Below are 22,131 nucleotides of genomic sequence, written 5' to 3'. Positions count from 1 at the left end.
GTTTTAAAGCTGTAGTTGATATACTTTATTTAATCTAAGAAAATAATCAGCATTCATTGATTTTTCTCTTCAAGCTAGAAGATACATTTCCAGAAGACAGGGAGGAATGCGAAAAAATACAATGATAAGATATTAATAAAGTGTATGCGTTTAAATTGTTAAAATTTAGTGTGCAGATTGCTCAGTTTCTCATAATTTGTTTTTCATCATATCTCTTTCCTTTATCATGGACAAAGTTGCCTGCAGAAGAGAAAGCAGAGTAAAATGGATAGTCTTGTCTGACAAAAGCTCAAGCAAAAAAAGGTTAATTATAGTACAAGTGGTTGAAAAGGTTGTTATTATCATTTGCATATGAAAACAAGTCTCTGTATGTTATGCTGTCAAAGACTTTGGTAATTTTAAATTCCAGCCATTACTAAATGAGAAGGCTGCAACACATGGTATTACACCAATTTGCAGGTACATTCCATCAATCTGCTTTCCTCAATCGTAGTAACTTGCTCTTCTGATTACTACTATAGTGACACAAATATTGCATCTACTAATAATTAGCAATCTATTCCAAACCTTGTATTGTTTAATTTGTAATTTTGATTTAATAGTCATACATGCATACATAGAAATATACTTCTTAGAGTAATAAGACAGCTTTGTATCTAAAAAGATGTGATCATGGTTCTGTTTTGAACTGTATATGTTTTGGTGGGAACTGGCTTGGTGAAATAGTTGCCAAAATATTTCATCTCTTTGATTTGAGATTTTAATTGGTCAAGATCAATGGTAACATGATATAACTACTCCTCAAATAGCATTTGCAGATATGTTTTAAAAAGTAAGCCCATTTTCTAATAGAAACACATTGCCATTCCACAAGCAGGCATCATCCCTAATTAGCAGTCTTTTTAGCATTTCTGTGGAAGAATGCAGAAATACAGCTGCATGTTGACCTATCTTTCTCTCTTTGATGGAGATTCCATATAGCTGAATTTGAAATTATAACATAGTTTCATATTGTGCTACTGTACAAATATAAAAGATTTAAGTTTTCAGAGCTGTTAAAGTTTCATAGCTATCATTTCAAATTTAATTTGTGAAGGAAAAGCTTCAAGAGAGTAATTCTTGACTAAATCTTTGTTTATCTGTTGTGTGTGCAGTAGTTTTACTCTTGGGAATTCACATTCAAATAAAGCAATCAGTGCAGGATGCAGGTGCACTCAGCAACTCTGTTGTCATGACTGTATTTTAAAACTGGAGTAAACACAGAGGCATTCTGGTTTGGGGTTTTTTTTTTTGGTCTTGGTAGAGTTCTTCTTGGTGTGGTCTTTGTTTTAAATGTTCAGCAAGGTACCTACTTGAGGAAAAAAAACCAACACCAAAGCCTTGATTCAAAGGAGACGAGTTCTTAAGAGGTCCCCATTTTAGGCATGTAAGTGATGCTTAAAGACAGGAAGGTAAATACCTTCCTGATCTATAGTATGTTTTCCGGTGCATTCAATTGAATACTATAAATAGCAATGTAAGTAGAATGCATGCCCTTAAATGGAGGAGAATGTGTAAGAGCACATTTGCAGGCAGTGATTTTTTGTACTGTTAATACCACAGTCACTCTGAACTAAGAGACTTATATTCCAAGGAGGAATCTGTGATCCCATATGACAAATTATCTACATATCAGGCAAAATGCAGTAAATAATTTAGAACTCAACCAAATATTGTTCATTATTTAGATATGTAGATTATCAAGCTAGGAAAAATATTTATTCAGTTATGTGTATTCATGTATTTTATTTCTATCAGGCTGAGAATTCTGTGACACAGGCAAGGCTGAGAGATTCTCTCTGAATTTTGACAGCCTCAAGAGAGGGTTTTAATGCAAAATAAATGACTGGTAAACAGTAAAAAAACAAAACAAAAAAAAAGAAAAGAAAAAAGATAGAGACTGATGACTGCAGTCCAAGAGGTCGTTGTTTCAGAAGAAGAACAAGGAAAATCTGTATCTCATGGGATGTTGAACAGAGAAAATGAACCATAGCAAAGTAAGCAGTTCTCTGTTGGCTCTCCTTATTGTAACATAGTCTTCAAGCGGGCAATACAAAACAAATTACTGCAGTGTATCCCGTCATTACTAGTGCATAATATATTGAGTGTTCTGTTCCCCTGTTCAGCCACACCAGCACCATCACAATATACATTTCAGCATCCCTACTCCAGAGCTCTGCAAAGGAATTCTGTTTGCTGTAGTCCTGACTTTGTCCAAGGATTATGGTGAGCAGTCTTGTCTGTTATCTGCAAATGAATAGTATGCGCCACTGTTTTCCCTGCCCTCCAACTTCTTACCGGTGGAGGTGGGGAGTGGGGCCATAATCTCTTTCAGAAGGAGAGGACACTGAGGGTTTTTTGAGTGTCCCCTTTGCTCTGCACATTTTGTAGTTTCTCGTTCTACCAAGGAATAGTTCCAGCTCATACTTCCTTACCCAGTTATACTCTACATAACTGCAAATGCAATCTAGCACCTAGTAACTGATGTATTTAGTTGTGGAGAAAGAAAAGACTAGAAGACACGAAGCATGAGTATTGCCTAACTGGATTTGGTGTTTAGTGATCATACGGGAAATACCTGAAAGTAGATATTTTTGGTATACATCAGCCATGAACTTGACAGTATGATGTTGCGTTCTTAAGCGGCATCATCATTCTACTATCCTCATTAAATGTAGGAAACAGCAATTCATGGAAAGTTAAGTTCTTGTTTTGATAAAAATAAAATCAATGCAGTGGCTGGAATGACATCACATTTGCTAATGCTTCACTCAGCTATGCCTTACTGCACTCCTGCTTCTGGCACGTTGTTAGCTAGTATGTTGGTGCTAATGGGCTCGGAATTTTTATGTTCTAACACTGCTATTGTGTTAGTATTCAGACTTCCTGAACAAACAGAGTGTTCTGACTCCAAATTAAATTCCTGTGTGATTTACGATGTGAAAGACAGTATGTGCCAACACCTTACTATATACCTGAAATACTGCAGTATTCACATGTTCATTTAGTAAAGGATAACTAGCTCAAGAGTAATAGCTCAATGATTTCACATACCAAAAAAATTACCACAAGAGAGAAAACTGTTGTATGCTAGTTGCTCCTGAGAAGCTCCACATTACCCCTTCTGTGCTCAATGCCAGAAAAAATACCTCTATTTCATTTCTTTGCAGTGCAACACAATCCTGCTGGCATTTACCACCGAATGCCAACACTTAGGAGCACACCTATGGAACAGCTGCTGCACTGTGAGGGAAACGGAGCTCTGGCATTACTGTTCGATGGACCTTTGCTTAATCTAAACTCTGGTTAACTGAATACTTGCTCTCCTAGCAGTGCTACTCACCATCATTTGCTCTTAGACTTATCCAAAGCCCTGCATTTTTTCCCCTGTAACTTTGAATCCCTCTAAAACTAATGGAAAAAACCCCAGAATTGTAGTCTATGGTTTCTGGCTGTGCATATTCATATAAAGCTGAATACAATTTTCCACCTAGGCACAGAATTAAAATCATGTCTGTAGTGATTTATGTGATTTTTCTTCTTCAATAAAAGTTCTCTTCTGGGACCACACCAAGGGAAAAACAGGGTAGAAGAGAATACATTTGGAATGAATTAAAATGGGAGTAGGAGAAGTGCTTGATACATTGTAGAGGAGTTCTGTGATCCCAAAGCTGTGTAAATGATAATGTGAAAATCTGGCAGCCTCTTTATTCCTTCCACTGTTTAATACGAGGTGCTCAGTTTACTTTGGGATTATAGAAGATAAGGAAGGCTTCTCTCTGAAAATGGTCAAGACACGTGGAAAAATATTATTTGAACCACCTAAGACTGCACTTGGAGATTTCTTTTTTGTAAAAAAAAAACAAAACAAAAAAAATCCTTTTACTATACCAAAGAGAACCTCACATTAATTGAAGTTTTGAAATGTTTGGCTAGGGATTGCTTTGCAAGCATTTTGGGTATTGCTGATAAGTTTTGGTGTTATGTTTATAATCATCATATGCTAAATTAATCTATCATGGACAGTTCACACTTAAATTTCTAGTTTCATTGTAATAAGAAAGATTCAGGAAATATTGAAATAATGAAATACTGAAATAATCAATTACAAAGAAGAGTGTATGCTAGATTTTTAATTTATTTTCTGATATAAATCTTTTTGGGGTTAGGATATTTGGACTTGTAGACCACACTATTTGTATAATAGAAATTACTAATATAATGTGAATTTATTTTAAAAAATAAGTTGTACACCATTTCAGCTTTCATATGCCTTTTCCCAGATGTTATAGCTGCCATGTCTAACAAAAGATGTTATCATTAATTCATACACTGAAAGCTGCTTTTAGTGAGTTTAGATCTTAATTATTAGCTGTTTTGAAGAAGAAAACCAAATCCTGAATTGCAGCAAACATGTTAAAGACCATGTTATGGGAGGTAGGAGCGAGGGGGCAGTTGAGAGAGCATGGGTATTGGCCTGAGCCACAAAGAGACAAGTCGCTAGATTTTATACCAATTGGAGCTGATGGTAGTCTTCTCACTGTAATCCATCTGGCAAGTGACAAATGCCTGGATTATTTTGGCCTACCTGACAGGAAAGGCAAAGTTTTGTACTGAGTTGGTGATGGAAGAAGACCCTTCAGCCTGAAATGCTACGTGGCCATCCAAGATGAATATGAAGTCAAACAGCTTTGCATCACTTTGACAAATGAAGTCAACGTATGTTTTTATTGGAGTCAGGATAGGAGGGGGAAATGAAGGTATCATAGCTAATCTGTTACAGGATTTTTCCTTTTCAAGAAACATCATTTCAGTCTTTCTACAGCTTAGCTTAAACTTCCTTCCCTTCAAGTCCTGATCTCTTCCAAGCATTATGGCAGTGGCAGTGGATGTACTAGTGACAAATGATCCATCTAATAGAGTGGTGTTGTCTTTTGAGACTGTAGCACTTCACTAGCATGCCACCATGTGGTCATATAAGGCAAAGGAGAATAAACATAAGGATATTTGTTACGCTTGTGTTGTAAAATACATTTTATTGTCATTTTTATTGCATTAAATCTTAAAATATTTATTAAACAGCTGTGAATGAGCTATGTCTTCAGCTTTCTGTAGACCAGTATAAGCCATTACAAACTCTACTTTTGTGATCTACTGAGAGCTTTTGTTATTGTGTATTTCCTAGTGCTACTTAATTATATGAGTTCACAATTAGTATCACCCATACTGGTCTTTTAATTGAATGGAATACAAGCATCTATGTTCCTGACAGTGTTTCTCTTTAGCAGTTACATAAAGTTTATTTGATGACAGCAGTAGAATGATTGTATTAAATACAATTGAAATGATTGTGTCTACTTTTATTACACAAAACAATTTACAAAATCTCTCCTAACCAGGATGCAGAGTTACTGCTATATGATAAAAGAGATAGTTATATAAAGTCATTAGAAGAATCATGAAGACAAGAGTCATTAACTGTGTACATTTAGCTAATGAAAATGGAAAGCAAAAAACTCTTAATTGATTCATAATCATTTGGGTTGAGGGCTCATAATCAGTGATGTGACAGATAAAAAGATCACCAATTAAATGTTTGAACATGGTGGAAACATTATGGAGATGTGTCTGACACACTGGCAAAATAAAGTAAAATTCACTGAGTGATATTTACTTGTATTCTGGATGATTTTGTCACTTCCAGGATGCCTCTATGGAATTATTAATCTGTCAGCAGTTCAAAGAATACAGTAAAGTACTATTTAAACAAGGTGTGGATTTCTGGCGGGTGCACTGTGTCATGAGAAAGTAGCTTCCAAGATTTTTTTTGCAGTGACTATAGTGATTTCATAATCTTCTAATAGTTGGTATTTAGAAAGGAGTGTGGTTTGTCTTTCTCTGTTTAGTCATAGCATGTGGAATCTTAGTCTTTGATTATTTTCTGACTTAGTATTAAACATTAATCTTTCCATGCAGAAGCATATGGCTTGTAATTACTTACAGAGTGGGTTACACAGTAACTTAACATTTATACTACAGTACCATAGTCAATACTGTGACTATACTCTGTAAAGAAATTGTACCAAAGATGTACAGTATAATAGTTTCAAAACATTGGATTTTGAGTGTGGACTGTTGCGTAGCTACTCAGGTACCTAAATAACTCATCTGAACATAACAAATCCTTTAGTCTGAGATTGTTAGTGTTTTGAGGATCAAACTCAGATTTCATTATTTAAGACGTGGGGTTTATCAAGATTGCAGGGTGCAATGTGTGTGTCTCTTCTCACGTTGGCCCATATGCATTGCTTTGATGGGAAGTTCCAACCTTACTGCTCCTAATAACTGGCTTCATAGCTGCATGTAAGACAGGTTGAAAGAAGTAGGTTGGGGCATGTGTTCTGTAAGGGTAATTGAGGCCAGTTATTCCGCCCACTTCTATTAGTTTCATTTATTACCAAATAAAATAGAGGCCAGTTTTTATCTCATCAGAAAGTCTGTGGATTCATGTCTCAAGCTAATGCACTAAGAATGGCAGCATCAACCTAATACTAAGAGATATTTTTAAAAAAAAAATGTTGGTAAGTACTTATAAAAACTCTTACTGCAGATTGAAAATTAAGTGTTTGTGGAATTTAATATGCAGTTTACACAGAAGGATGATCTCAAAGCATACTTGAAAGGAATGCAGTTATTTGCCTGAACTTAGTAAAGCAAAGATAGTACTGACAACCATTTTGATGGAAAACAAACTCTGCTGTTAGTTAAGGTGAAATAGGGTTTGAACAGGAGGTTAGAAGCTTGATAGAAGTTTCATTGTACAAAGCGAGCTGCACTGTACAGAGAATGGAACAGAAGTTTATTTAGAATGGATGAACCACATTACACATAAACTGCTGGTTTTCTGTATGCTTTTAAGTGGTGTTAATTTTCTGTTTACCAGTTTGAAATAAGTGAAATTAATATTAATCTTTGAGATTACAGTATATTTACACAAACATTTTTCATTAATCATACTAACTGATAAACCCACATCAACTCAAAAAGTCGAAAAATCAGGCAGTAACTTCAGGATTTTTTGTTTTCCTTTTTTTTTTTTTTTTTATTTAGAATTGGGTAGAAAAAGCAGAGAAACAGAAACTACTGTCAGACATCCTTGACCTTTCAGAGCTGTTTCATCCAGACACGTTTCTCAATGCCTTACGCCAGGAGACTGCAAGGTGAGGGAAAAATAATCCACCTATTTCTATGTGCTGATGGGCCATTGTTCCCTATGCGTGAAGATGGTTATTTCATTTTCAAGACAGATCAAACAAATTATGTTAATTGCTGTCATTAGTCATCTCATTTTTATTACTTGCACTGAAGTAGAATAGCTGTGTTACTTGTTTAAATGTTGACTTTTTTATTTTTAGATGAAATTAAAACTCATTTTTCTTCAAAGTAAGACGTAGTATGATATGGTACCCACTGAAAACACATTGGTTTTGGTTTTGTATTTCATTTCCTGCTGTTATATGTCTTTAAGTTTTACTGTATATATGTTTCCCTTGCAGAGTAATGAGCTGTTCAGTGGACAGCCTTAAATTTACAGCATCGTGGAAAGGGCGCATACAGGAAGGCAAACTCCAAGTTAAGGTATTTTACTAGGATGTTTTACTAGAATTTTACGAGGATGTTTTATTAGCATAGTCCAAGCATAGTCCAAGTCATCTGTCCATAAAGTTTCTGGAAAACTGAGCTATAAATAAATTGATGTACCTGAGATACAAAGACTGGTTGATGGTATATAGCTACAAAAATTCCACAGAAATGGGAGAAGGACAGCAGTTATCTTTTTGTCCTTCCCTAGTCACAGTGTGTATTTAAAATTTAAACTTATTCTTAGCAAGAAGAAAAACACATGTAAATCTGTAAGTCTAAGGCCATGTGTTAGCACTTGCTGATTACTGGAAAGAGACTTGTAAGGAAGTAAACAAACCAAACTATAACATGACTAGCTTTTGATATGATAAATACCCTACAAGTTTTTAATGGCCACTTAGGGCTACAGCCAGCAGCCATAAGTCACTACTGATTGCTTAGACAAAAACGTAGAGATGAATCCTCAAATGGTTTCATTTAGATTCTTAACATTTCAGGTGGCACTGCCACTTTGGCTGAATCCAGATCTCTTTGCACCTGTTTTATACTAAATTTTGTAGGGAATACACAAAATAGGTTTTCTATGCTATGTCTTCCAACAGGTATGTTGGTCCTGTGATAATACTGCACAGCTCAAAATGCTGTGTTCAGCATGAAGAGCAGCACTTAAAACTGCGTTCTTAGAGAAGCACAGGTGAATAGCGCAGGGTGCTCACCCTGTGACTATATACTGACATGCAGCTAAAGCAAAGAGGTTGCTAGAGGAGGAGAGCAAGTGGCAGGGCACTTTCTCTAGTCTGATAATCCAGGCAGAAACAAGGGTGTGGGAGATATTAGGGTTCTAGGTCAGCTGCTGACACTATCTACGATTATTAATAGAAAATGTGTAAGAATTCATGTTCCTAAAATGTTAATAAATTGTAAAGCTAGAAAAGATAACTGTAATAATCCAATCTGACCTTTATACAATACAGTCTTTTGAATTTTATTGAATTAATTCCTGGTGGAACTAGAGAATAGAATTTAGAGTATTATTCAATGTAATGGTTGCCTACTTCATTTAATGAGAAGCAGATGATAGTCTAGAACCTGGAGAAAAATAAACCAAGAGACTTTTCGGGCAGTTTGGTTCCCTGAGTTAAACCTGGGATATGATAAACCTCGGAGCCTGCAAATCACATGTTCTGAAGTTCCAGATTCAGCCAAAACTTCTAAGTCCATAGCAGTGAGCTAAAACTGAGTTGCACATCTCAGACCACTCATTCTAGTAGGCTAACTATCAGCTGCAGATCCTAGAAGCCTGGACTTCTTCCAAACCATCCTACCATCTTTGAAAAATGTCAGAAGTCAATGTCAAATACCTGAACTCCATGCATGAATAAGTATTTTCATATGCTAAAAAATACTACAGTATTTTACAGTTGCTAGATTGAAACAGCTCTTGGAAACTAAAGAGTTAAAGGGTAATTAGAGGAAAGGATTTTATAACAACACTTCACTTCAGTGTGTTGCACTGACTTTGTTGTGTGCAAATTTATGTGGTAGAATTCTGGTAATATTAGTTAGAATACACTGTTAGCAGTCACTGTTACATGTAGGCAAAACCATATATTCTCTATTGCTTTACAAGAATGAGCCTTATGTTCCAACAGGAATAAAAAATAAAAAGAGAATTTTGTTTAGGAGTTTTGTTTGCTCTCTGCCACAGGAACAGTAGAAGCAGTTAGGTGAGTGGTTATTTTTAACAAAAGGAAAGAATCCTGTCAAGTTTACTCACTTGATTTGAATATTTTCCTTTCTTCAGTGGGAGGAAATTCAGTCAATCGGTATTAGGAAGTATTCACCAGTATCTTCGCTACTCCTTTGAATCTCTGATGTACTGATGGCTTTGGAAACCTTTGCCATGCTGAATATTTAGATTCCTTCCCATGAGTCCTTCCTCATGGAAGGACTGGAGGAGAAACTTTCACCTTGGTAAAGCTAAGTATCACATGGACTGTAACTAGGCATAAAAATGCCAGTGATTCAGAAAAATTATCCTCTAAAATTTGTGTTGTTTGATAAGTATGCTCTGGATTGCACATTAAGCTTGTTTCACATCAGCAATATGAATTTTAATACCAGTAAAGTTAATGTTGTATCTGCAGTTTCAAGAATTCCCCTAGCTGGGACACAGTTTTATGCCACCTGACTTCAGATACCTAAATCGTAAATTGGAGTTTATGAGTCTCGTTTTGTCAATGAAGACAGACATGCACCAATTCAGATCTTAATTAGTTAACTTTCAGGAGATACATGTCTTTCTCCACTGCCAGGAGAAAACCTACAATTGCTATGGTCCTATCATAGTAGCTTTGGACAATTGCCTGAAGGTAAAAGGTTGTTTTGTTTTGTTTTTTTAAACCTGTCACATTTTGGAAGTTTAAATAAACACCTAGAATGGAGGCATAGGGTTCAGGAAAGAATTATTTAAATATTTTTCAGACTTTGTGCAAAAAATATGGTAAGTTTATACAATGCTGTTATGATGAACACCAGTTACCTACCTGATTAAAGATACCATCATTGTATAAAAGCACCAGTGCTGATAAGAAGATCTCTTTTATAGAAAGTGTAATAGACAGACGGAAAATCTTACATAGCAGTGAAATAGAAGAAACAAAGTGTAATCACAACAGGATGTTGTAAAAAGGTGGAAAGTGCTAACAAAAAAGTAGCATGTCTACTTTTGCTGGCTTAGGCTACACGTGATCTAGTTAAATACATATGATCCTCAGTGAACAGGGCCACTACAAGTTTGACATTGTGTATCTCAGCCGTATACTTAACTGTTACTTCCTCATTGGAAATCCTTCTGTCTGCAGATAAGGCTACTAAGAAATTTTTCCCATTTAAAAATTCAGTTCATAAGCAAAAGGAGATCTGATTACATTTCAGTTGTGTGCAGAATAAGATAAATGAAATAAATGTAAAATGTTTCTTGGCATTCTATTTTGTATGCATCTATGAATGTATTTAGTTGATGGTATATATGCATAGGCATACTTCTGTGACCGCACAAATACCTTTTTTTTGTTCCCTTTGGAAATTTCTTTTCATTATGATTTATTGTGTTTCAGCTTAGAACCTGCCTGATCATACAACTCTTTGTCTATAAGATAAACTCACATATACCCAGTCCTGCTGTTTTCCTCTCCCTTGGCGACTTTCAGGTCTTCAGAATATATTATTGAAGTAGCATGAACCTGCATTCATTTCTCTTTGCTAAGCTGCTCTCTTCTTACGTAAGACAGATCTTCAAACTATCACAAAGCTTGTGATAAAATAATTGGTAGAATTGGTAAATACAATTTATTTTTGTCAGAAGATTTGATTTGTTGATACTGCATGCTCCTTCTTTACATGATTCAGACGGCAGGATCTCTCACATCCCCTTACAAGAACCAGAGCATGGTATACGCTGTTCTGAGGTTTATTAGTCTCAATTTATGCTAGTGGTGCTGTTTCACTTTGTGTGACTATTTCCACCGAGATACTTAATTCTGTAGACACAGGGTTGGGGGACTCTGTTTGGGGATAAAGGAAAGTTGAGTTCAAGTCCCTCAATCAATTGATAGTTAAGTAATTTAGTAGAATATCTTTGTTGAAGGATTAGAACAATTAGGAATGCGGATGATCATTGAATTTTAACCTAATTTTCGCACATACTTTCTATAACTTTTTTAGTCATGCTGTCAGTTAGTGACTGTTTTGAAGACATATTCTTTAAGATTTTTTTCCTTGCCTTTAATTTTAAAAGTTTTTGATGGCTTAGAATTTGTTCTGATGAAGAAAAGAAAGTGGAAATCTCATTATGATCTGTATGATGAAAATGCTTTTTCAGTCTTCCTTTACTTTTTAAAAAATGGCATCATGCTTCAGCAATTTTAGACATCTAAAATAATCTTTGTGTGCCAAAAATTTCAAATAATATACCTTGTGATTGTCTGTAAGTCAGAAGTACAAAGTGCTAGAACTGTTAGTATAACTACAAAGTAGACAGAGGAACACTCAGTCAGGCCAAGAATACACCTGAATCTGGGTGGATTATCAAATCCAGTGTTAAATTATCAGTGTTAATTCAGGTGACAGTTTAGATGTATGATATGGAGTAGATATCTCCTTGTAGGATGTGATGAATGTTGTATTTAGAATCACTCTGTATAAAATTATACTTTCTTTAATATCACTTCGGATTGCTTTAACAAAAGGCACTGAAAATGTATGGCTATTGCAATATAATCACATATTGATATGCAAATACATCTATTTGCTTTGTGCACTGATTGTGCTGTTGTACAAAAGAAGGTAGTCATTGCTTTTGGCATTCCATTTTCTGTTACTGTAGAAAAGAATGAAAGAAAGGAAGAAACATGGTAAGAGACACCGTAACTTAAAAGCAACAGACCTGAAAATCTTAGGGAAGATTCAAAGGAAAGATCACAATAAACTTAGCAGGAGAAGGGAGAGGAGTGTCACACTTCCATAACGAAGAAAAGACCTTAATCTTTTGACAGGAGGTTGAAGGAGAAAAAACATTTTTGCAGTTCCAAATAGAAGGTCTGAAAAGTTTCATTCATTTTCCTGAGGCCTTGTTAGAATAACTTGTGGAAGTTAAAGTTAGAGAACAAGTCATACTACTCTGAGTTGTTTTGATTCAGGTTATCCACAGGTTTGGAAGCTTTACTCTGAGTCCTAGTCTGTATGGAGCACATATTGCTTCAAAGAATGTTGCCACTTCTCTGGTCACTGTCTATCCAAGGCGAAACACAGCTTTTTTCTATAGCTTTTTAAAAGGCAATCTTTTATAACATTTTCTGTGTTAGAATATGTATATATGCATCTTGCACATTGTAAGGAAGAATCCTCAGCTCAGAGTTAGAACAGAAATACAACTTTAAAGAAGCAAAGTTTCGAAGACTGCAATGCCTGTATACAATAAAAAGAATAATTAGTTATTAAAAATGCAAAACGTAATCTTAGCTAGTATACAGTTATATAGAGTATTAACAAAAAAACACAACCCTTGGGAGGGAAACATTGCTTTTCAAGCACGACAGTACCCCACATTGTGTTACTGTTTAATTGCAACTTTTCTTGTCAAATAAATAATTTTTGAATATTGTAAGTACCTAAGCAAATTATTTCCATTATGTCTTCTAGGATACTGATCTTCATTGTATCATCATAGTTTAACCGCTTTTTAAAATTTAGTACACTTTTTAGAATTTCTTGCAAGAGAAAATTATTTGAAAATTATACTTTTCTCCATTTTGGTTATGTGGTCACTCATCCAGTTTCCAACAGCCCTGGTTCCAGCACTGCTTTATGAACCTTGTATTTGGTGAAAACCTACCTCAGTATTATGTGTTTAATTCAGGGCTTTAGTACAATAGTATAACAGACAGGTGATTTTCAGATTGTAGCTTCTGTTAGACATCTGTTCCAGCTTAAGATTTAGCCTTTTGAAAAACTGCATGAAAGTTATTACTGAGTTAAGTTTTATTATTGATAAAATTGAAGTTCTCGCTTTGGCAAGCCAACCTGACTATTATTATTATTATTACAATTTATAATGAAAAACTATTATTATTTGTATTAGGAAAATAAAATTATCAACAGATATTGAAAATTTTGCTTGGAAGAAATCCAGAATAGATATCACTGTCATTAATTTATGCAGGACTTCATTGAAGAAAAAAAGACAATGTTTAGTTCAGAGGCTGAAAGTACTTGCTAATTAAAAGAAAGCACTTAAAACATATTACATATAAAGCATTGCGTAGTTAATTATAGAAGCATACACGATTCTTACTTAATTTTTCCAAGCAATAGTTTATCTAAGAAATCTTGAGTTAAATAAAATTTTCTTTCATATTATTTCAATGTATTTTGTTTGCCTCTGCAGAAGCTGTGTAATCACGCATTCCATTCTTTGAAAGCTGTGCTGACTTCCAGGCAGGAAGTCATGCTCGTTGCAGTGATTGTTCTTCTCTTCTTGACATTGTCATGATTGTGTACTTGGCTGTTGCTATCATATTTCCATTAATCTAACGCCAGGCAACTGCAGTTCCATAAATGATGACATTTACAGGTATTTTTCTCTAACATTCCAAAGAATGTGAATCCAAATCAGAGGAAGTTCACGCCAAAGCGTGGTCCAGATCTTGCTTTTAAATCATGTTTCCTATTCTCCCACAGAACATTACAGTAATTAGTTTCCTGTTATTTAAAAAACTGGTCACACTAAAAAGGATCATCATTTATTAAAGCACAGTGTAATCATTACTAACATTTCCAGTCTGTTATATATGTTTGAATATTTTATATTTCCATGGCAGATCAGTGGCTTACAACTGGAAGGCTGCAGTTTTGATGGAAATCGACTTTCAGAAAATCTGCATGATTCTCCCAGTGTGTCATCCGTTCCCCCTTGTTACATGGCCTGGATTCCACAGGTACTAAATTATTAAAAGCCCTAAACTTTCAAGACCCATAATTTGCTTTTTTCTGTGTAGTAGCTTTTCAGTATGATGTTGCTGACCTGTTTTCCCCCTCATTTCAAAATAAAAAACCCTGTCCTTGATAGGAAAAGCAGTTACCTCTTTTATATCAAACAAGTACTTATTATCATTTTGTCTTTTTTTTTTTTTTTTTTTAGCCTCTGTTGTTTAGATTAAGACAAGGGCTTTATTTCAGTCGCGCTTTTTTTTCTTTGTCTTTTAAAAAAAATTAACATATTTTCAAAAGTGTATTTGTAAATGTATACATGAGTTTGGGAGTTCATTCCTAGAAATTTTTTTTTCATTTTAAATATTAAATATAAATACAAAATTATTTAAAATAAATATAAAATTTAAATATAAAAATTGTTTAGTAATCACATCATGTTCTCAATCTATTTATTGCTGTTGCATTTTAAATTCAAAGACAACCTTTGCCCTGCTTACACTAATCTAAAAAAATGCCAATGCCTGCAGAAATATGTAAGATGGAAGTGATGTAATCCAAACAGTAAAAATTGTTACTGCTTCTGTCCTCCAATTATAATAGCAATTTCTGATAAATAAAGCAAAAAGTTATGTAGAACTTATTCAAGAAGGTGTAGGAATTACAAATTCATATACTTACGGTCTTATAACTAAAAGAAAGCTTATTGTAGAGTTCATCTCATCTAAATTTAGCTGTCTAAAAGTTTATTGCCTGCATCTCAGGAAGTCCATCCCATCATACGGTAACTGGGATAAATCTCTGTCTACATGTGACTCTAGAGTCAGCTTAGACTGATAACTCTGGGGCAGACACGTGAGAAGAACCCCACGTAACAGATCTAAGAGAAAACATATTAAGACTTTTACACCAAAAATCAAGTGTAAATGTAGAAAGTGAGAAATAGCAGTGGATGCAGGTTTTTTCCACTTCTTTATCGCAATAAATAAAATTAGCAGTATATAAAAAATGGAAAACAATGTCACCTTTTATTCTGTCCTTTAGACACTAACTCATCAAGCAAATGAATTTATTAACTGGAGGAGTTTGTTATTTGGCAACGTAGAGAACTCTGCAGAGTTCTCTCCTGAGAAGGCTAGGTTTGGTTAGAAGGATGTTAGAGAAAAAAGTTCACTGGACCCAAGTAGTTGAAATTTCAGTTAGAATTGAATTTATCATTTATCATAAATTATGGCAAAGATGAGATTTGTGGTATATTGTGACAGATATTGTGCAAAGAGCTCCATTGCTCACACACTGCTGTATCCCAACTTTTTTTTTTTTTTTTCATTGTTATTTCCACCACTGGAAGTATAGCATAATGTTATTTTACAGCATTAGAAGTATAATGGTCAAGATTTCGACCCTGAACACACAAGTAAATACTAGCCACCATCTGCACTACTGCCCCCAGCTTTGATGGGAAAGAAAATATGGAAAATTAAAAAAAAAAAAAAAAAAAAAAGCAAAACACCACAAAACCTTTTTTAATTAAAAAGTTGACCAGTGAAAGATTTTTAGTTCTTTAGTAGTTTACGAGGTTTGTTTTGTTCAGAGAAATAAACAGATATCTAACTTACTTGAACGGTGGTGCATGGGATAAATATGGAATTGCCAGACATCTTAATGTATAGACTCAGTGATGGGTGAGGGAGGATGGTAATATACATGGTCTTACATGGTAACACCAAATCCTATGCACACTGAAAATGAGGACTGTAAGTAACTCTCTTTGTTCTGAAAAAGATTTATCTTGGGTTGGAGATAAAACAGATCCTTAAGTGTTTTTCTGAATAACACTATATATTCTTTAAACTTCAAAGGTAAGATCCAGAAGTTCTATGTGACATCAGCAGAGAGCTTTATCTAGAAAACATAGAAGTGAGATAATTCGATAATCAGTGATTTAAACGTCCAATGTACTTCATATTTGAAATGAATAGCAACTGAAGCCTTTGTGTTGGAAAAAATATAATTCTTTTAAACACAGGCCAAAACTTGTCAGCTGCACAGACTTTAAATATAAAGTATCTGTAAGGAGAGCATTTCTGGATTACTCTGCCCTTAAGTTGTTTTGCTATGGGCTTCACTGTAAACATTGACCACAATCAAACACTGTGCTCAGAATCCAGGGCAGAATCGGGACATTATGCACTTCCCCCTATCTCATTATCCTCTCCTGAGAAGAAGAGTGCATGAAGTAGAACATATTACCTTAGAATTCTTAGGTTTTGAATTTGTTTTCTTTTCCCCATAAATATCTCTTATGAAATCTAGTGAGCAAAAATCTGTATATTTATAATGCAATGCTTTGAGGTCATTTTCAAGCAAACTAAAATAAAGTGAACTCTGGAAAAAAGAAGAAAGTACCCTACAGGATTTCTCTGAGAGAACACCCTCAAAATGCTGCAATGCTCAAAGTGGAATGCTTTTTGCTACTAACACGAAGCTTATTCTCATTAAACTGTGATGATCCTTTCCAGTTTTAATTCACTGGTAGATCCCAAGCTGTGGAGGGTGTAGCTAAGGGGGACGGAACTGTGTGTGAGGCAGTCTAGACAAAGAGAGTTTTTGGACTGTGAGTAAACCAAGGACATAAAGATTTGTAGTTCAAAAAATTTTCACAGAAGGGTTTTAACCCTCAAATCATATGATTCCTTAAAACACCAGTGGGATTGAGAAAGGCACGAGAACAGCTATTTTGACTCAAAAAGGTGTAAAAATATGTCTTTGAAGGCAAACTGGCCAACTTTTGGCCTCCCAGCTTTGACAAAACTTAACTTCTCTGATAAACATTTTACTCTCAGACTGGTCAGCATTTTGTCTTCTTCAGTAGTGTTAGCCAAGGGGTAAATGTGGTGTGATCCTTCTGAGAACAGCTGAGTTCTTTTGGCACACTTCTGATTATTAAGTTACTCTATACAACTCTTACAGTGCGTAGACCTTCTGTAAGGATTTAAACATGTTCAAATGACATGGAAGTTGATTTCCAAAAGGAACAGCAAAATTCTTCAGAAATGGCTTACACTTGACATGCAAGGCAAAGTGCTTGAAGCAGTTATTGTTTGCATGTTTCCTTTTTCCTGTTTTTAGTTATTTTCTAACATTGAAGCTTCACTAACTCACATTTGATGTGACCCTCATTTTTGTTTCAAATTCCTTTCTGATAGGTGTGCTGAGTTGTTATATGATTCTTGAAAATCTTCTGACATTTTCCTGTTGACAGGAAGGGATATTTTGAGTGTGACGGAAAACATTCTTAATATATATCAATTGACTCAAACCCTGAATTATTTACACTAAATAAATACATCACAGGTTGAAACCCAAATTGCATGCTGTAGGAAGTCTAGGCTGAGTCATTGAGCTCAGTTCTGTAGTCATGAGTAGGGACAATGCCCTGTGCGAAGCCCTGGGAGGGAACTATGCCCAAGGTGGACAGTTTGTAGTATAGAAAGCGAAGAGCTGTTACTGTTCTCAGAGTAGAGCGTTGCTTGCTCATCAGGATACAGACTGAGATATAAAGCCGTGGCTCCAACCCAGGTCTTTCCCTTTCAGTGTTTACAATATAATTGTAATCTCTGTAGTAGTAGTACAGCTAATGATGTGCAGTAAGAAAGTACTTCTAGAGGAGAATACAAATTATAAACTAATTCAGCCAGAAGTTCAAAGCACCCAGTTCAAACCTGAATGCTTAAAGTTAACTTGATGAAGCACTTAATGGAAATGGCCTGTTTTCCAGAAGTGCCAAAGAACCCCAGCTGAGACTGTGATCAGTATTAGTCATCAAACCCGCTTTTTTTTTTTTTTTTTTTTTAGTAATAAAGTAACTTTTTACATATGCATGCATGTCTTGAAGTGCTAGAAGTATATAGAATCACAGAATCATAGAATCATTAAGGTTGGGAAAGAACTCCAAGATCATCAAGTCCAACTGTCAACCCAACACCACCATGCCTACTAAACGATGTCCCTAAGTGCCACATCTACACATTTGTTGAACGCTTCCAGGGAGGGTGACTCCACCACCTCTCTGGGCAGCCTGTTCTAATGTTTGACCACTCTTTCAGTAAACAATTTTTTCTTAATGTCCGATCTATACCTCCCCTGACACAATTTGAGGCTGTTTCCTCTTGTGCTATTGCTCGTTACTTGAGAGAAGAGACCAACAACCACCTCGTCACAACCTCCTGTCAGGCAGTTGTAGAGGGAAATAAGGTCTCCCCTCAGCCTCCTCTTCTCCAGGCTGAACAACCCCAGTTCCCTCAGCCGCTCCTCATAAGACTTGTGCTCCAGACCCCTCACCAGCTTTTTTTTTTTCTCTCCTCTGGGCATGCTCCAGCAATGCAACATCCTTCTTGTAGTGAGGGGCCCAAAACTGAACACAGTATTCAAGGTGCGGCCTCACCAATGCCGAGTACAAAGGGACATGATCTCTTCTCTAGTCCTGCTGGCCATACTATTCCTGACACAAGGCAGGATGCCATTGGCCTTCTTGGCCACCTGGGCACACTGCTGGCTCATATTCAGCCGGCTGTCAACCAGTACCCCCATGTCTTTTTCTGCCAGGCAGCTCTCCAGCCACTCTTCCCCAAGCCTGTAGCGCTGCATGGGGTTGTTGTGACCCAGGTGCAGGACTCAGCACCTGGACTTGTTGAACCTCATACAGTTGGCTTCAGACCATCAATCCAGCCTGTCCAGGTCCCTCTGCAGAGCCCTCCCTCCCCTCGAGCAGATTGACACTCCCACCCAGTTTGGTGTCATCTGCAAACTTACTGAGGGTGCACTCAATCCCCTCGTCTAGGTCATTGATACGGAAAGAATTTAGGCTTTTTGGTTTAAAGTCCTGGTCTAACTAAATTGTGGTTAATACTTCTGGGTTCCTCTTAATATCTTCAATTAAGTGGGGGCCCTGTGAGGCTGTAATGTAAGGTGTGGTAGCTCTCTCTGTATCAGTGAACAATTTTTATATTTGGGTTCACTGGTGTTAGAAATCATTGTTTAAATCCATAAAGTAGCCTGGACAGCGTGGGGTAAGATTTCTTTGGTGCAGTTCCTGAAGTATCCCACTTGCGAGTATCTGCGACACAGATCGCAAGCGTTGCCCGAGAGCGCGGGCTCCCCCCAGCCTCCAGCCTGCCCGGGTTAGCGGCTCCCCACAGCACAGCACTGGTGCTCCCGAGGGGCCTTCTGCCCTCTGGCAACTGTTCAGCACTTCCCTTGCCCCTGGTTTGCAGCAGCTTTTGACATGTAATTTTGGGGGGTTTTTAGTTGAATGAAGATTTTGATATGGTGTTCATAGGATCACCCCTATTACATATTTCCTCGTATTTTCAGTTTAATAAACTGGAGAGAAAAAGTAGATGCTTAGTTATGGAGTAGTCTAGCAAATATTTTGAAGTCTCTGCTTTGTTAGTACCTTTCTCCTCTGTAGCCTGGGCCAAGAGTTGCCTGTCCAAGGCTGCAGTGTCTAAACTGTATCCTAGGATCCAGCTTTAGATACCATATCATTGGAGATTATTCCTTTCTCATGTTCTGTTGTCTGTTTAAGTGATAACTAAGTGCTTGTTTGTTGACAGGATGCATATGGTCCATATTCTCCAGAGGAATGCATATCTTTACCAGTCTACACTAGTGTGGAGAGAGACCGTGTGGTGACAAATATTGATGTACCTTGTGGAGGAAACCAAGACCAGTGGATTCAATGTGGCACTGCTTTATTTTTAAAAAATCAATAGCCTGAAAATGCATTGAATTAATTCTTGAAGTTAAGAATCATTTATACATCTCAGTTGTTTCTTATTAAAAGAGAACTTTAGATTCATTGCTTATACATTTTTAAAGGAATGATTTATAAATTCCCATTTATTTTTCTAAGATATGTAAAATTCTACTTGAATAGAAGTTCATTGTATCTTTGTGGGATATTGTAAAAGTTAACATGGCACTATTCAGCAAACTGTTGTTTCGCTAGCTTGCAATGTGCTGTATTTCTTTCTCAGACTTGCTGAAATCTCATATGTTTTGCCCATAAATATTGAATTTAAATTCATAGTCAGCATTTTTACTTTGATCAGGTTTTTTTCATTATCCTTTTTGACTGTTATTCTTATGCTTTCATTATTTAATAAAATAAAATGATAAAACTTACCTGTTGTAATTGAAATTGAATGTTTTGCTTGAATATAAAAATCAGGATAAATGTTTCAGTCTGTTTTAATGATGTTTCACTTGTAATCATATTTCTTTGTACTGGTAGTAAATAATAGGAGCTTCATAAACTTCATGTGGAGTTACAGATTCAGGTAAACTGCCATCATGATTGCTACCTAGAATTTACTGAAAAAAAAGTTTTATGAAACTGTACTAAATTCCAGTAAGAAAGTGCACATAAATGCCCAAGCTAGACAATTCCTTAGACAAACAAAAGAGGTTTTCACCCAGTTGTGAAGTGATTAACAGAGGGATATAATGATGCTTTCGATCTGTGAAGTGAGAGACCCCTGGAGTCTTGCTCTTAGTGCAGGCTGCTCGAGCTTGGTTTCACTGTTTCACGATGCATCACATTGGGATGCTGCCATAGCTTTGGTGTGCAGTTAGACAAAATCCCAAAATAAGTGGGAAACCCAAAATCCAGCAGGAAGCAGCATTACTGAAAATGATGAAGTCTCAAATAAGAATTGAAAGTGTCTATTTTTTAACTGCAATTAGAGAGTCACCTCATGAAGATATTTTTAAAAGCCAAAAGCATAAATACACTTTCTTGGTTTGCCTAGAAAACAAAATAGATACCTAGGCTCTAATATCTCTGATAGTTTTTGTATTTATTTTGAAGTAGTGTTTAAATTAAGACTATGTTTCACTTGCTTGATACTCTTCATTGGTGGTTTGGGGGAGGGAGAAGGAAAGCAGAGCAAAGATTGGCCATGTCTCCAGGTTAGCTTCCTGAAGAAAGTCTTTTTCTCTTTTCTGCTCTATTGTTCATCCCTTAAACTTGGTATTTTGTCTTCTATTTGGAAAGTTTCCCATTTTAGTTCTCCTTCTAATAAAATGATGTCCTGAAATAATTTGATACAAGTGCACATACATTTTTAAAATCGAATCCTAATCTGAAAGCAGAATAGATTTATCTGATACTTTTCAGATAGTTGTCTCATCTTCCTTTATACATTTGACTCTCATTCACTGAAGAATAAAAATGTGGCAAATTTGGACATTAGCTGTCTGTGAAGAAAATTTTGGAAGAAAACAACAGTTTCCAACAGAACAGAAAGCACTCGTATAAATGTGTGTCCAAGCTCTTTGAGGATTTAGAGGGTGACTTGTCCAAAGAAAGTATTCTGTCATACCAGGCTTTCTTAGTAAAACACCACTGGGAGAGGAAACAAGTTTTACTGAGGGCAAGTGTGCTTTCAGTTCCCTTAGGCACATGCAAAGATCATGTTACAACGTTCCCTTTTGGATCCAACATGTTTCCATAAAGCAGATTGGATTTTAGCTTTTCTATTTCTCAAAACTGAGGGATCTACTGGCTCCTACTAGTTCCAGCTTCTCTTTTGTGGACAGGTAGAGAAATACAGATATTCAGGTAACTACCTATGTCGGTGTAAAGATGTCTGGAAAATAGATGTCGTATTTTAGCCTACATTGCACAGAAAGTAGAGACCAGGAATGTAGTAGATGGTTTTGGTGACCAGTCTTGCTTGTTATGGGAAATAAAAATCTACTGTAATGGGCTGTAGAAACCCTGAAATAGAACATCAGTAGAACATTGTGGGGATTTTCATGTTTTCATTTGGTTTGGCTTTTTTTTTTCTCTCCTAATTGTGAGCTTCAAAGATGCCCTTCATCCTGCCAAGTGTAAATACGAATATTATTTAGACCCTCTGGTTTCAAGTCTCCTCTTTTTATATATTTAGT

General features: G+C 35.9%; 1 protein-coding gene across 1 annotated transcript in view; it reads left to right on the top strand.

The window, feature by feature from the left end:
* Nucleotides 1-19,949, top strand: part of DYNC2H1 (dynein cytoplasmic 2 heavy chain 1) — a 169,281-nt gene extending 149,332 nt beyond the window's left edge. The window contains exons 86-89 of the mRNA XM_009641758.2: nt 7,150-7,259; nt 7,596-7,677; nt 14,064-14,180; nt 19,791-19,949. Coding sequence (XP_009640053.1) covers nt 7,150-7,259; nt 7,596-7,677; nt 14,064-14,180; nt 19,791-19,949 — 468 coding nt within the window. The remainder of the gene's footprint in view (nt 1-7,149; nt 7,260-7,595; nt 7,678-14,063; nt 14,181-19,790) is intronic.
* The last annotated feature ends 2,182 nt before the right edge of the window (nt 19,950-22,131 follow it).

Source organism: Egretta garzetta, unplaced genomic scaffold (genome assembly GCF_000687185.1).
Source record: "Egretta garzetta isolate BGI_Z169 unplaced genomic scaffold, ASM68718v1 scaffold547, whole genome shotgun sequence".
Classification (NCBI taxonomy): Eukaryota; Metazoa; Chordata; class Aves; order Pelecaniformes; family Ardeidae; genus Egretta; species Egretta garzetta.
Note: the sequence above shows the minus strand (reverse complement) of the source record. Positions and strands in the feature narration are given on the sequence as shown.